Source organism: Austrofundulus limnaeus, unplaced genomic scaffold (assembly GCF_001266775.1).
Source record: "Austrofundulus limnaeus strain Quisiro unplaced genomic scaffold, Austrofundulus_limnaeus-1.0 Scaffold411, whole genome shotgun sequence".
Lineage (NCBI taxonomy): Eukaryota > Metazoa > Chordata > Actinopteri > Cyprinodontiformes > Rivulidae > Austrofundulus > Austrofundulus limnaeus.
The window spans coordinates 87,461-102,157 of NW_013952813.1; the positions used below are offsets into that span (position 1 = coordinate 87,461).

Sequence of the window (14,697 nt, forward strand, 5' to 3'; positions counted from 1 at the left end):
CAGTTTACCTCAGGTTGTCGTGAAAGGTGAGAATACAGTTTGAGAGTATAGTGCTGTTTATTGTGTTCACTTTCACAAGTTGTGGAAGTCCCCAGACAGGATGAAACTGCTAAAATGTCTCCTCTCCAAAACCTTTATCCCCCCCACCCCCGCCTTTCATTCTAAATATTCTGTAAAGGATAGGTATTTCTTTACTGTACATTTTAGAGACAACAAATCTTTTTTTTTGTTTAATTTAGAAATGTTAAATACTTAAAAAAAATCATAGAAAATTATTGTTTATTTTTATCCGTTTAAAAAGTCTCTTTTTAGAACCGTGGGTTAAGTCAGTGATTTGAGATTGTGCAGTAAAATAAAATAAAATAAATTGCTACATAAACAGCCCATTTTATGTAAAAATCTGAGCATGTTATTCAAAGTACAGTATATTAAAGTCACACTTGGCAGCTTGTGCTCCAGAACAAAAGAGTGTTAAAACCACATAAAGCACTGACTGCTCTCCTTCCTGTAAGAAGCACAAACCTTCTTTCAGAGGTTCATTTCAGGAAGTGAGTCACAACTGTCTGTTGCCCAATTGTAACGCTCCCACCACATTTTTTAAATCTTTCTGAAAGCAATTACCGTGAGAAAACGATACTGTGTATTCCACTTTGGCACAACTACAGATTGTAGGGACTCTGGGCACATATGAAACATGATACCTAGGGGTGGGAATCTTTTACTATCTCACAATTCGATTCAATTCTGACTTTTGGGGCCACGATTCGATTCAAAATCGATTTTTCATTCAAAACTGATAATGTGAGCCCATTTGTTGTGTTCCCAAATTGTTTCATCTTCATTTTGCAAACCTCGCACATGTCAAACTTAGACCCATTCAGTAAACACAAAATGAGCCCAAATCTTTGCATTCAATGAAGACAGAGCCTGTTCAATCTCTCTTTCCTCCAGTTTTGTAGTTTCCTCTTTGTTTTGGTGCTTTCTGCACATTCGTATGTTCTAGAAACAGCTGCGTGATGACGTCAGGACATCCCATGTAGTTACAAAATGGAGGCTGATAGCCATTGGATTTGCTTTATTTTTATTTATTCATAAAAATCAATTTTGGGACGTTTTAAATAGATTCTTAATCTTTGTAAATGAGAATCACGATTCTGATGTAAAACGATTTTTTGGTGCACACCTACTGATAACTTGTGAATTATTTAAGTATTACGGTCCTTTAGTTTGTAACTACGGGAAGAGAAAAAAAAACATTTTTATGATCATTGATTAGTTATTATCAGTCTCAAAAATCAGTACCCATAATTACGTGAATTCTTGTCTCAGACAAAATCACCAAAATATTATTAAGACACAACAAGATGTTGAATTAAATTTGGTATGCTCTCCGCACACCATCTGTTTACAGATTAATATAATGCGAGCTATAGCGGAAATGAAATGATGAAAGATTCGTCAAAACTCAACAGGGTGAAATTATGACCAAAATTAAACTGACAAAATACAGTATGATAGCTGGTCCAGATAAAACTTAAAATGCACAATGTTTTGAGCATAAAACAAACAAACACAGCTAAATGGGTGTTGAGGCAAGAAGGATCTCTTAGAAAGTTATTCTACGGAAGGGGAATTTAAACTATTTGCGTAGGGAAAATTTAATGAGGCTAAGGGACGCTGTAAAGTTATGTTTGACCAAAACTCGTACGAAGAGGGAATCAACTTTAAACGGGTCTGAGCATCTGAGCACCTTTATCACCAGCAAAAGGTTTTGGCTTTGCCTACCAGTAGCTTTCCTGCTGAGTTGATACCAGGAGGAGGTTAGCTGAGAATGGGTTGATTCTGGATGATGTTCCCCAGAAGAGAATCTGTCGTTTTAGCTGGCTGCTAGATAACTGCGAACTCTCTGGTCCGTCAGTCAGAAACTGTGCCGGCTGGTGCAGAGGGGAGGCCTCGTCTTCGTTCAGGGTGCTTCAGAGTGGTGGTAGTTGGTTCAGACTTCGTCAAGCAAAACGGATTAAAACGACGCACGGAGTTAAAGCTAGCTTACTTAACTTTTCCATAAAAATCAAGGTCATGTGTTGAGCCAGCGAGTTACTTAGTTGTTAGTTTCTAAAGGAATTACATTAATTTTGTTGGCCGGGGACGACGACGACGACAAAGGCCTTCGTGAAGAGGAGTCATGATCAAAGGTCAAGAGAGACAAAGAGAAGCAGAGTGAAGAGAAGCAGTAGAGATGTGACGTTCGCGAATAATCCAAATCTTTTGAACGGTCAACGAATGATAAGAGCCGAATGGCGGGCAGTAATGAGCCATTTGTAGTTTTATTTCTTTTATTCCTCATATACAGTAGTCTTTAGTTTTTCATACTTAAATTGCTCCCGCTTTGCTTTTTCACAGAAAATAGGACGAGTTGTGGATTACAGAAGCTCACGGGGGAAGGGGGGGTTTCAGCTTAACAAACACATGGTTCCACCCACGTGATGGGACGATGTCATTACGTACGGCTACGTGATGACATATTTCCCTACGTGATGACATATTTCCCTACGTGATGATGTAACACGTTCAAAACTGAACAGCTCTATTGAACGGCTCTATGAAACAAACGGCTTCCCAAGATCCGGATCCCTTCAAAGAGCCATTTATCCCAGCTCTACAAAGCAGGGATTGGGAGCGCGCTAACTCTTGAAGGCTCTGGTTGGGCGGAGTTAGTCATGCATTGGTCCAATTAAAATGTTACACGTCATAAAAGGAGTGTCCACTAGCCAATGAATGCTCAAAGGCAAAGTTTTCTTCAAGTGGACAAAGAAATATCTTGCATATCATTAAAAAGGGGGAGTTTACTTTTAAATCCTTTTTGCCTCAGGAATAAAATAAAGAATTTAATCTTTAAAATTGTGTCTTTAGTGAAAAGAAAGTTCTTTAAGACAAGGTAAACTATCAGTTTAGATGTCTAACTATCAGCATAAAAGACAACAGATATCCTAAAGGAAAGTTACATATTTGATTATTAAAATCACATTGACTAAAAATGTGTAAAAGGAAAGCATTGCTTGGACAAACAGAAGACACAACCACTAAATCCTGGAATAAAGGCACATCTTGTCAGGGGACATCTCACCTGAAAACTGATAATACAGGATACATTTAAAAAGAACTTTGTGTGTGATTAAATGATAAATACAAAGAAAACTTTGTGGATCTCAGGCCATTTGGATCCTTCTGAAAGAAACAGTGTAACCCAACAGTGTAGTTTCCCACCATCAGTGTGTGAATGAATAAATAATGCATCTTTAAGTGTCTAGAAAAGACACTCAAAAAAGTTCATAAGACTAATGCATTGTTATTAGATGCACAAAGGAGTTGGTTTATAATTGGTATTGATCTTTTTTTTTTTCTTAACTGGCCTTAATGGTTGATTTGTAGTGGTGGGCAGATCGATATGAATATCGATATTTTCAATAACAATAGCAACGTAACCGTAACAATATCTTTAGTTTCAGGGCTGTAGCAGGGGTTGCTGTAGTAAAAATGAAGCAGAACCAATAAAGGTGTGGAACAGAACTCACCTGCATTAGCACGGAGCACCTCACGTTCAATGTGTGAAAAACATCTTTCTCATACCATTTTCAACATATTACAAAATTTCAATACTTTACAGATGTTTAATTTTTTAGCTTGTGTACCATCCACCTTTTCCTCAGTATTTGTTTATTCAGAAATCACATCAAGGCAGAAGGATTTAAGTCTCAAATTGAGATATCTTGTGAATAAGCCTACAGACAGGAAGAATGCATTGCTGTTTTGTTGATCTTTTTGAACTTTCGTCCTCTATCTGTTAAGCAACATGGTTTATGGAGGTTTTGGCAGTTTTAAAATCTGTGAGCCAAAGTGGGCTGTATTTACTGACAGTGAGAGTGGTGTTACATTTAGCAGTTAATCCTCAAAGTAACGTTGTTGTCAACAAAAGATACAGAGTCCTGGTTATCATCATTAGTGATGAGTCAAAGACAAAATTATAGCAAATCTGAACGTATGTGTAACATGTTTGAGACATTTAAAGTACTTTACTAAATCAGTTTGCATGTGTAAACCGAGATTCCTCCAAAAAACAGGGCAAGCAGACTTACTAAAACAAAACTAGAACACAGAGGACCAAGAAGGACAAACTAAACTGTCTGTGAGAAACACAATGAGCCAACAGGTGAGTGAAGGCAGGAACAGAATTTAACGGTGTGCAAACATGTACATTGTAAACAATGGAACCACCTAAGGATCACGTGCACAGGTGAAGAACACAGAGGCAGGCATACACCGAGGAGAACACAAAGGAACACCAAAAGTAAACAAATCACACGGGGAGAGAAACAGATCCACAACCAATGATTGTTCAGGTTTCAGTACCCACAGTTAACAAACATAAAAGATTTGGCAGTTGTTTTATGCTAGATGTCCTTCCTTATGCAAACTGGGTTCAAAACCGCAACCTCAGTACTGGCCACCAACACACCACAGCCCCCAAAGCTAATATCTGTTCAGTTAAATTGTTTATTTCCCTGTATTGTAGTAGAAACTGTTCAATATTTATAAAAATGTTAATATGTTTCCATAGAAGTGTGTTATAAGTTTAGTTTGTTTTGTGACAGTTCTTGTGTTTTCTGTTTTGAGTTTTAGATTTTGTCCCCTTGTGTTCAGTTGTTGTACCTCTGGCTACTTCTCTCTTAGTCAGTCCTTTTTCAGCCTTCCCTTCATGCCCATCTAGACGTGCTCTGTGCTTTGCCAGTCACAGTTGCAGCCACTTCTCTCATCAGCCACAGTCCTTTTAGTTCATCAGCTTCTCCTCATTCACAGGCTGAGCATTGTGTTCCTACACCACGCCCGATTTTCATGTGTTTTATCTTATCATACGCTTTCCTGTGTCTAAACCTAGGGATTTGTAAATGTTTTCACAATAACCTTTTGCTTTGTTAAAAATAGCTTTGTGTGTTTGTGTGCACCCAAATGGTCATTACATTGTGTTGAGTTGCAGTATTATGTCAAAATGTTCTCATCTTTAGTACGGGACCCTTAAAACCTTTTAGCCTTTTGTCCCCAGAGTCAACTTAAGTGACTTTACTGCAGCAGGATGGCAATGATTGATGTAACAAAAAAGAATCTTACATTTCTTAAGAAATTGGTATTGAACTGTTTTTTTTGGCATCTGCTCTTGGAGATTAGGACACCTTGTCCCTCTCTCCTGCCTTCCCTTATCTTCCCTGCTATGCTGTTTGGAGCCTCCCTTACTTTTTCATCCGAAACCAGAAATTCCGCCCCCACCTTCCCGCCTCTCACTCCCGTCTGTGATCTTGTTCCAGGAGGCAAGCTGAAGGCCGCACAGATGGACAATCAACATCATTATTCTGAACTATGGCTGGGCGGGTTTTTGGGGACTAGATTCTTAGGGCCCGTTCTACAGATGTTCACACAAGTGCATCCAACCTACCAAACTGAGAGTTTATTCATTCATTCCTTTTTATAGATACACGCCCCCTAAACTCACTTACTTCTCTAGCTAATCTCCCTGTGTGTCATCCCCACCTCCAGCCCTACCCCCACCTCCTCTGCTGCTGCGCGGGGTTTTTATGTAACCTTTGTGTCCTGAGTAGGGCTGCCACAAACTATTATTTTTATAATCGATTAATCACCGATTATTTATCCGATTAGTCGACTAATCTTATTTATTCGATTAGTCGACTAATCTAATCATACGTCAATTGAATATAAAACATACAGCTTATCACGCCAGAATGCAGCTGCTATTATATAACATCGTTAGATTTTAGCTACTGTATATGCTAACTAAAAATAATTGCTGTGGAAGGCAAGTTCTGCCTTACAGATATTGCACAGGTTTCTCTTTCATTTTCTTAAAATGATCCCACACTTTTGAGCTCCGTTGTCAGGTAGCCATGATACCAGAGCCTGTCTGTATAATGTCTTGTGACGTCCACGGCCTACCACAGTTACCACTACTGTGCATGTGTGTCAAGGACAGAAAGGCAGATGTGGCAGTGGAAGGTGTCAAAGCAGTTTGGAGAGAAAAACAAAGTAAAGAACAAAAAACAAAAAAACAAACAAAAACAAAATGATTAATCGATTATTAAATTAGTCATCGATTATTTTAATAATCGATTAGTCGTCGATTAATCGTGGCAGCCCTAGTCCTGAGAGGACATAGCTTGATGGTTTTTTCCCCCCTCATTTATCCTTAAGTGGTATTTCATTTTTCTTTTAAGTGTTGTGCCTCCTCATGATGTCTGGGTCAAATTTGGATATATTGGATTTGTAGTGTTCAGATTGTCATAAAAATCAGATTTGGGTCACATGGGGAAAAAAAAAATCGGATTTGGGTCGCATTTGCCTGCTGTGTGAACATTGTTCTATGTTTGTTTATTTTCTGTCTTCCTATATCTTGAATGGGTTGTTCCAAACTGTAATTTCCCTTTGGGATCAATAAAGTGTCATTAGTTCATTCAAAAGTCAAATCTGTGTATCTTTTTCCTAAATGATGAGTGACCGACACTGACTGTAAATAATAAGCAGCTTATGAGAAATTTAAAAGGCACCATAAAATTTGAATTTTAGGGTGAATTGGACAGGGTCTTTCGAAGTTTGTGTTTTACAGATCTGGCAGGCTTTCTTTGTCACTGTGCACAGAGGGGAAACTAAGCTGCACAAATATTTACATTACCTGTGGTTGAAACTTTGTGTTTATTCAGCGATTCGCTGTCATCACATTAAATGAATCTATTAAATTTTACTGAAAAACACGTTGCCACAGTGATGACATTTACCAGTTATCTGGTTGATGTGATTTGTCATAGAGGTGTTTCTCTAGAAATAAAAATCCAGACTGCCTTTTGAGTCTACATTTTACATTTGGAATAAACACAATAAAGCAGAGTTCATGTTGAGTAAATGTTTGATCAGCGGCTCAGTAGTTTTAAAACATACTGTGAACTGAAACACAGGCGTTATGTCTAGAAAAAGAAAAACACTAAATTGAAAATACTGGCTAGTAACTGCTGTCATGAAAGCTTAATTAAAATCCTTATTTTGTGTATGCTTTCCGAATGAATGAAACTAGTAATTAAATGATGAACATGTGTTCAAACTGTGCCTACAGTCTTACATTCAATAATTCCTCTTGGTTACTGTTTAATGTTTAGCTACTAACAATAAAAGCTTAGCTGTGAGGCTACATTTCTAGGAAACAAAGGAGCATTTGATGACTCCATCACAGAGGCAAAGAGGGGTCTGGAACCTGAACTTGGCATGAAATTCAGATCTCAACAAAACATGTTTTGTCTAGACATTCCAGTGGAAGTTGTGCTACCACTGTCATCCATCAGAAAGATGGAGGACAAACGCCTCTTTTACAGAAGTCTGAAGTTGCATGTTCATCTGAAACACAACTGCCACACACACTGCTTTAATTTATTCTTTTTCCATTATCAAAGCCCTTTTAATCCCTTTTCTGTTCTAAACAAGTGAATGTTAAGTTATAGTAATTACATAAGCCAGCAGCCCTTACACGTCACCACTTCTGCTGTTTTTACAAAAACGGTTCTTTCTCTTCTTCCTGTTGTTCTGGCTTCTTTCTCATTGGACTCTATTGTGAACTGTGACACAGATGTAGCTTAGCACACACTTGTAGGAAATTGCAAGCCAGAACGTTTCCCCACTAAAAGTCCTTCCTGTTCCATGTTAGGTGCTTTATGGACAAATACCAAACAATGACTCTACATGGGTTTTTAGGACTCTTAGTCCACTATGAATAAGGCAAAAGGGCAAACTGGTTTGGTTTCACATTTCTGGGAAAGCTGTGATGGCGAAACACTTGGCTGACCGTCAATGTGGCCATGTGTCTTACATGACCTTTACAGTCATGTCTGACAGGGTCAGCATCCATGACATTTTTCCAAAAGTGAAGTATTTTTCCCAGAAAATTATTGCAATTACACGTTTTGTTATACACATGCTTATTTCTTCTGTGTGTATTGGAACAAAAAAAAAACAATAGAATAAAGACAAAATTTATAAAATTTTACACAAAACTAATAAAAGGGCCAGATAATTGTATTTTACGTAAATAACTTAGTTTAGGTGTGTGATGCTCAGGTGTGGGCAATGTAAAAATCACACCTGAAGCAGATAAATGATTGAGAAGTTGACTCAATCTTTGAATCATGTGTGCCACACTAAGCATGGAGAACAGAAAAAGAAGAGAACTGTCTGAGGGGTGGTCAACCAAAACTGTGGGAAAATATCCACAACCTGAAGGTCACCAGTCCATTTCCTAAGATCTTGAGGTTTCTTTGACCCCTGTGCGCAACATAATCAAGAGGTTTACAAGCCAAGGCAGTAGGGTTGGGCAATATTGGCAAAAAAGAATTTATCAAGATTAATTGTGGTATTTAGCCAATAACGATTAGTTTGATGATTAATGCCCTGGAGTCCCTGGACACTCTTATGTCCTAGTCACATGACCAATTTAGTGGGAAAGATTTGCTCTTTGTAAAAATCTGGTCCAAATTGTGTCAAAATTACAAACTTCAGGTTATACAACAAATTTTAAATTGTGCTGATAGATAAATAAATTACAGAACTTTATTTTCTTTAATGTTCATCATGTATGAAGCGGAGAGGAGCACCGAGCGGACTGACTGGTGGCATTAAAGTGTCTGTGACATGCATATTCTTCAAATACAAAAATTCAAAGGAAACATCTTCAAATTTAAGAAAGTTGGAACAATACACGCAATTTAATCCATTTTGTCCCATAACTGGCATATTTTCTTTTGAACTTGGCTCAGCCAAAGTGAAACAGGAAGTGACATCAAAGGGGAACTCTTTAACAAAGACAATTCTCTGGTCTTTGTTTATTAAAACAATATTATTTGAACTTTGACTCTCTCTGATAGTGACTCAAAAACAATCTTAAGAAACATCAGATTCTTCTCTACAGTCTGGGTTGTTGGCTGTTGTAGCAACACTCTGTTCACATGCAGACTTACCCCTTTAACATCACTTCCTGTTACTTAACAGGCAAATATCTCAACAACGGTTCATCTCAGCAACATGAAATTACTTTTGCAATATTTTATCAATATCCTCTTCCGAAAAATGCATTCATATGTATTACGAAAAATTTAACGTCATAGGCACTTTAATCGTATTAATTGTCAAGTGCCAAAAAATAATTGATTAATGTCTTTCTGACGATTAATTGCACACGATACATTTATGCCCAACCCTACGTGACACTTTAGCTAATCTCCATGGATGCGGACAGAAAAGAACATTAACAAAAGGTTGCAACACAGATAGTGTGGATAGAGAATATGCAGCCGGTATCAAGTTCCAAACTAATTCAAGCTGGGCTAGGGTCACCAGTGAGAAAGGAGTAAGGCCTACAAAGAAAGAACACAGTACCTACACTCAAATATGGTGGAGGTTCAGAAATGTTTTGCAGTTGTTTTGCTACCTCTGGCACTGGATGCCATGACTGTGTGCATGGAATCATGAAATCTGAAGAATACCAAAGGGTTTTGGTTCACAATGAAGGTCCAAGTGTCAGAAAGCTGGGTTTGTGTCCTAGGTCATTGTTCTTCCAGCAAGGCAATGACCTCCAACATACTCAAAGAGCACCCAGAAATAGATGGAAAAGTGCTGGAGAGTTCTGACATGGCCATCAGTCTGGATCTAAATCCCACTGAACACTTGTGGAGAAATCTTTAGAATTCTACTTGGGAGAAGGAARCTTTCAAATATGAGACCTGGAGCAGTTTGCAAAAGGAGAGTGGTCCAAAATTCCAGTTGATGGTTATTGGAAGTGATTAGTTTCAGTTCTGTTTTTCAAAGGGCCTGCAACCAAATCTTAAGCTGACGTGCCAGTAATTTTGTTCGGACCGTTTTAGGAGTTTTGTAAGAAAATATGAATATTTTTCATTATTTTTCTCAGCAGCAGAAGCTAAAGGAGGTCTGTAGCTGATATGAAACAAGTCATTATTCTGCATGGGGACAGAAATAACCTGTCAAGTGTGAAATTAACTAAAACCCTTGGCTTTTTAAAAAAATAAAAACAACATTATGACTAAAGAAGAAGGTTGCACTCTGAGTTACTGTAGAATCAGAGGTAAGCCAACACAAACAAGTTTCAACAGTATCTCTGCGGAGCTAGGGGTTTCATAAACTTCAGACATCAGTGGGAATGTTTGCTATTTAGTAGTTTGCTGTTCGACATTTTGATTTTACACTGTATATGTTACCCTAAATTTTTTGTTTATTTACTCTTTGTGCAGCTACTGCAAACTGTGAATTTTGTATTCTGTACTGTCTGTATTGTATCTTTATTTTTATTCTTATAGCGAGTCGAAAGGTTTCTTCTCATCCTAAGAATTTCATTGCATTAGCTTTTGTTAACCTGCATAAGACAATAAATGAATCCTGAATGTTTGATGCTAAATGTGGAAAGATTAAACTAGATTTCAACATCTGCTGCTGTTGGGAGTGGCTAAGTAAGCTGCCATCATCACACCTCCTGACAGCTATTTTCTAAAGGCTGTGTGGCATACTGACCCAAGGATGTCTTTACAACATTTCTGGTGTCTAAAAGGCATTTAGATTTTCAGATGCCATAATAATTAGTTTCAATTTTGTTGAATGCTCTACCTTGCAGAAGAGCTCTGTGAGCAGGCTTTGACAGCTCAAACTGGCAACAGACCAGGCAGTCTTTGACATAATCCTTTACGTCAGACTCTACTTCAAAAACTACGGTCAACTACGATCTCTCACGGTTTTGTGAACAATGGTGTTATGGTGGAAATAGTCTGGTAAACACTGACAGCTTTCCCGGGAGAGAGCACCTGAACTCTGACTCCTCGCACCTGCTGTCAGTCAGACAGCACGACCCGCCCTGCTCTGCTCTTATGCGGTAAAACCTTGACTGTGGAACTCTCCATTGGTTGGTTTAGAGTCTGGATGTCTTTAATAAGTTTATTTCTCAAATGACGGTCAATCATTGCGGAGGAGTGGACTTTTTTTTCGGTTGTCCAAAACAAAAAAACATTGTCTCGGACAACCTAAATAACACTTATGTCAACCCCTGGATCAGTGTCAGATGGTTTATATATTTTTCTTATACGTAAGTGGAACTGAGTTGATTTTTTGGTGTTTGTCAGTTCTCAGCGTGAGAAATTGGGAGTGTGGCGTGAGAGCCTGTAAAGACCCTCTGATGCATGAGTGTTGGCAGACTTGATCCACAAGAGTTAAAGAAGAAAATAAAATATGGTAAAAGAACTTACTGAAATGGAGTAGATGAGGGCAGCGATGCCAAGTGGCATGCAGCAGCAGAGCATGGTGAAGATGGAGTAGCCCAAGTAGTCATTGACTGGGTTTACCAGAGGGCCTCGGGCGACGTACACAGTGGGCTGGACCATGACGGTATTGGGCTGCGATGGGTACTGCTGGCCCATGTTGTAGGCCTGCTGGTTATATTCTGCACCATACTGCTGAGGCATTCCATAACCCTAAAGACAAAATGCAAAAACAGTTTCATTTCCCGATTCAAGAACAAGAGTGACCCTGATGAGAAAATTAAATTTAAAATTATTTATATTTAGAAATTATTTCAAGGCTAATTTTTAGGCCATCACACTGAATACACACAATAAAATTGATATGAATTTATTTTTAGTTTACGTTTTAATTTATATTTTAAAATTTACTTCATTCACTCTCACAGTCTACAACTAAATATGCAAAACTAGCAGAGAAGAGCAGCTTTGTACCTCAACACTTATGTGTGAAGAAGCTCGGCTCCCAGAGGAGAAAATACAGCTTAAGATTTCTATTTACTTGTTTTAATAAATATTGGAGTAACTTGTGAAAATTTGCTGCTATAAGGAAAGAAACCATGTTGTCACATTCATATGACCGCATGATTCAAAACCTCGCTGCTTTTGATTTGAAAATTGTGACTCTTCAGTGATGGACAAATAAAATTCTGTGATCGGCGTTGATATGTCTAGTGGTCAACACAACAATTTAATTTCTTCTTTCTGCATTTGTAGATAGGAATGTGTGCATGTAAAAAAGGTTAGTATATATATTTTTAATTACACAAGGTTACAACATTTTATTTTTTTATTATGCTGTTTAAAGATACAAATGATGTGCGCTCAAGTTTTCTAACTTGTGTGTACAAAAACGTTTGAGAAAAAAACTTGCAAGTACAAACGTTGATAGGATTTTTCATCCTCTCAGCTGTTTAGTTAATGTCCTGTCAATTACAAAATTTAACAATACAATCAGAGCATGGATGGGCTTGGCTGTTCGGGGAAAGCATTGCAAGTCCTGGAAAGATTTTCAAGATGGAGGACGGCAGCAGTTTCAGACTAGTTCAAAATGGAGGTTTCACAAAACTCTCTATTCTGTTAAGGTCATAGTGATTCTCTCCTTTGACAAATTTTTATAGACTATTTGAAGGCAAAACATTTTTATGAACTCTATCCATGACATTCAAAATGCCATAATCAACCAAATCATGAAACTTCAACAATTTCAACCAATGAAACAAATATACCTGTTTGGTGACCATAGCAATTTCTACTACCAATTCTTATAGCTCTTTTATTGTAAAAATAAAGATAGGATTTGTAAATGTCTTGCATGCTTTTCAACAAACTTCAACACAATAGATTAAATGTGGAACAATCATTGCATTATAGTTCAAGTAAAAGATTATTATCCCCAATAGGGGATACATAAGGGGCAATTTGTTGCACAGCCAGTAGACATAAAAACAAAAACAATTAACACACACAAAGAAGATCACAAATGTTTGTTGAGAAATTGGACTGCTCGTGCTGCTGGGATACATTAGTTTTTAAATCTTTTAGTTCTACATTTGGTCAACTGATACCTGCGTCCAGATGGAAGAAGCCTGAACTCACCAAGTGGGTGATCAGGGTCTGCCAGAATCAGTCTGGCCTTTTTCACTGACCTGACCTTGTGTAGGTCAGTGAGTTTCTGTAGGCCTGTACCAGCAATTCTGCTGCACAACATGACAATCTCTAAGAGTTTGCTCCTGTACTTACATGTTAAAACACAGAACCAACGCGTCGAGAGCCTCCTCTGCTAGTCTCTGTTTAATGGTGGATGAAATAAAGAAAGTGGCTTAGCTATATTTATTGAGAGCAAGAGCACATCACGCTCATCAGATAATTAAATCATAATTAATTCAACAGATAATTCGGAGGAGTTCTGCGTTTGGTAAGTTTCACCATCCAGGAGCTGCGAGCTGACAAGGCTCGCTTTCAGCTTTATTTTTGTCCCGAGCTCAGTTTGACGAGCCGCTGACCCGCATTGGTACCCACATCCTCTCCTAGGACACCGACTACAGGCACTCGATTTCAGCTAAAGAGCTCTTGTCCATCTGTCTCAGGTTAGTGGACATCATTCAGGAGATTGTCCCGTTGGAAAATGTACCATTTTGTCACATAGGTGAGTCTCTCTGATTAGTTGACGCTCTGTCGACTTGAGCTGCAAAAGTTCAGATTTTCTATGCGTGTAACGCACTTCAAGCACGTGGAATGTGTAAAACGCTTCAAAATGCGCCGCAGCACTTCCTGACACTCCTTGACACATGTCTGTCCACCATAAACTTTGCAAGTAAACCTGATGCCCCTGACGCTATGAACGCAGCATTAATGAGTCAAACCAACACTCTAGGTATGTTTTTGATGTGTAAATGACTAAAGCTATAAAAAAGTCGACTTTGCATAATACCCCCCATAACCTAAAACATTTTAGATAAAATAAAATAAAATAGGAACTTATTATCTACTAACCTTTCATACAGTAATTACACACAGTAATTATTAATGGGAAATTCATAAATAAAATTTCAGCCAATAGCGATATCCGATATAACTATTGCTGCTATGACCGATAACCAATATTTACAGATTACACAAACACACAAATTATTTATATACATATACGCACAAACACACGTGTCTTTTTTTTGATACCGTAAATAAACTACCAGACCTCTGATATGGCTCTACTTCAGTTATTCCTGGTTGCGCAGCATCAACATGACTTTTATGATCAAACAGATACCACTCGACCAAACGTTTCACCTCCTAAAACAGAAAAAAAAAAAAAAAAAAAAACCTAAAAAGTGGGAAATCAATATCGGACATTAATATTGGCCCAGTTTTACATATCGGGCCGATACCGTTATTCTAAAAAGTGACCAATATTGGCCAAAACCACTGTTAATGCCGACATATTGTGCATCCCTAATGAAGGGTACTATGCAAAAGACTTTTTTGAATTTTGTATAATGTTAGAATGTCATTCCCTCATCAAAATAATTTCAAGAGTCTTACTTTGACTCATTCATGCAAATAATGCTTTAACTATGCCAGAAAACACAGAAGATATATCTAATCTGTGCTCAGCGTTAGAGAGGTTACTACTGTAGCTTTTTTCTCTTGGCACTTTGATATGACATAACAGTTGATCAGTGTGAGCATAACATGAAGCCAAATCCCAATAATGAATACTAGTCCAAATACCTCTAATTTGGATCTCTCTAATTTGGATAATTTACACTTGCCAGTGTTTCCCCTATCATTATATAGC

At 37.9% G+C, this 14,697-nt stretch overlaps 1 protein-coding gene across 1 annotated transcript in view; it reads right to left on the minus strand.

The window, feature by feature from the left end:
• Nucleotides 1-14,697, minus strand: part of LOC106528895 (proline-rich transmembrane protein 1) — a 33,510-nt gene that overhangs the window by 5,045 nt on the left and 13,768 nt on the right. Inside the window, exon 2 of the mRNA XM_014024179.1 lies at nucleotides 11,349-11,573. Coding sequence (XP_013879633.1) covers nucleotides 11,349-11,573 — 225 coding nt within the window. The remainder of the gene's footprint in view (nucleotides 1-11,348; nucleotides 11,574-14,697) is intronic.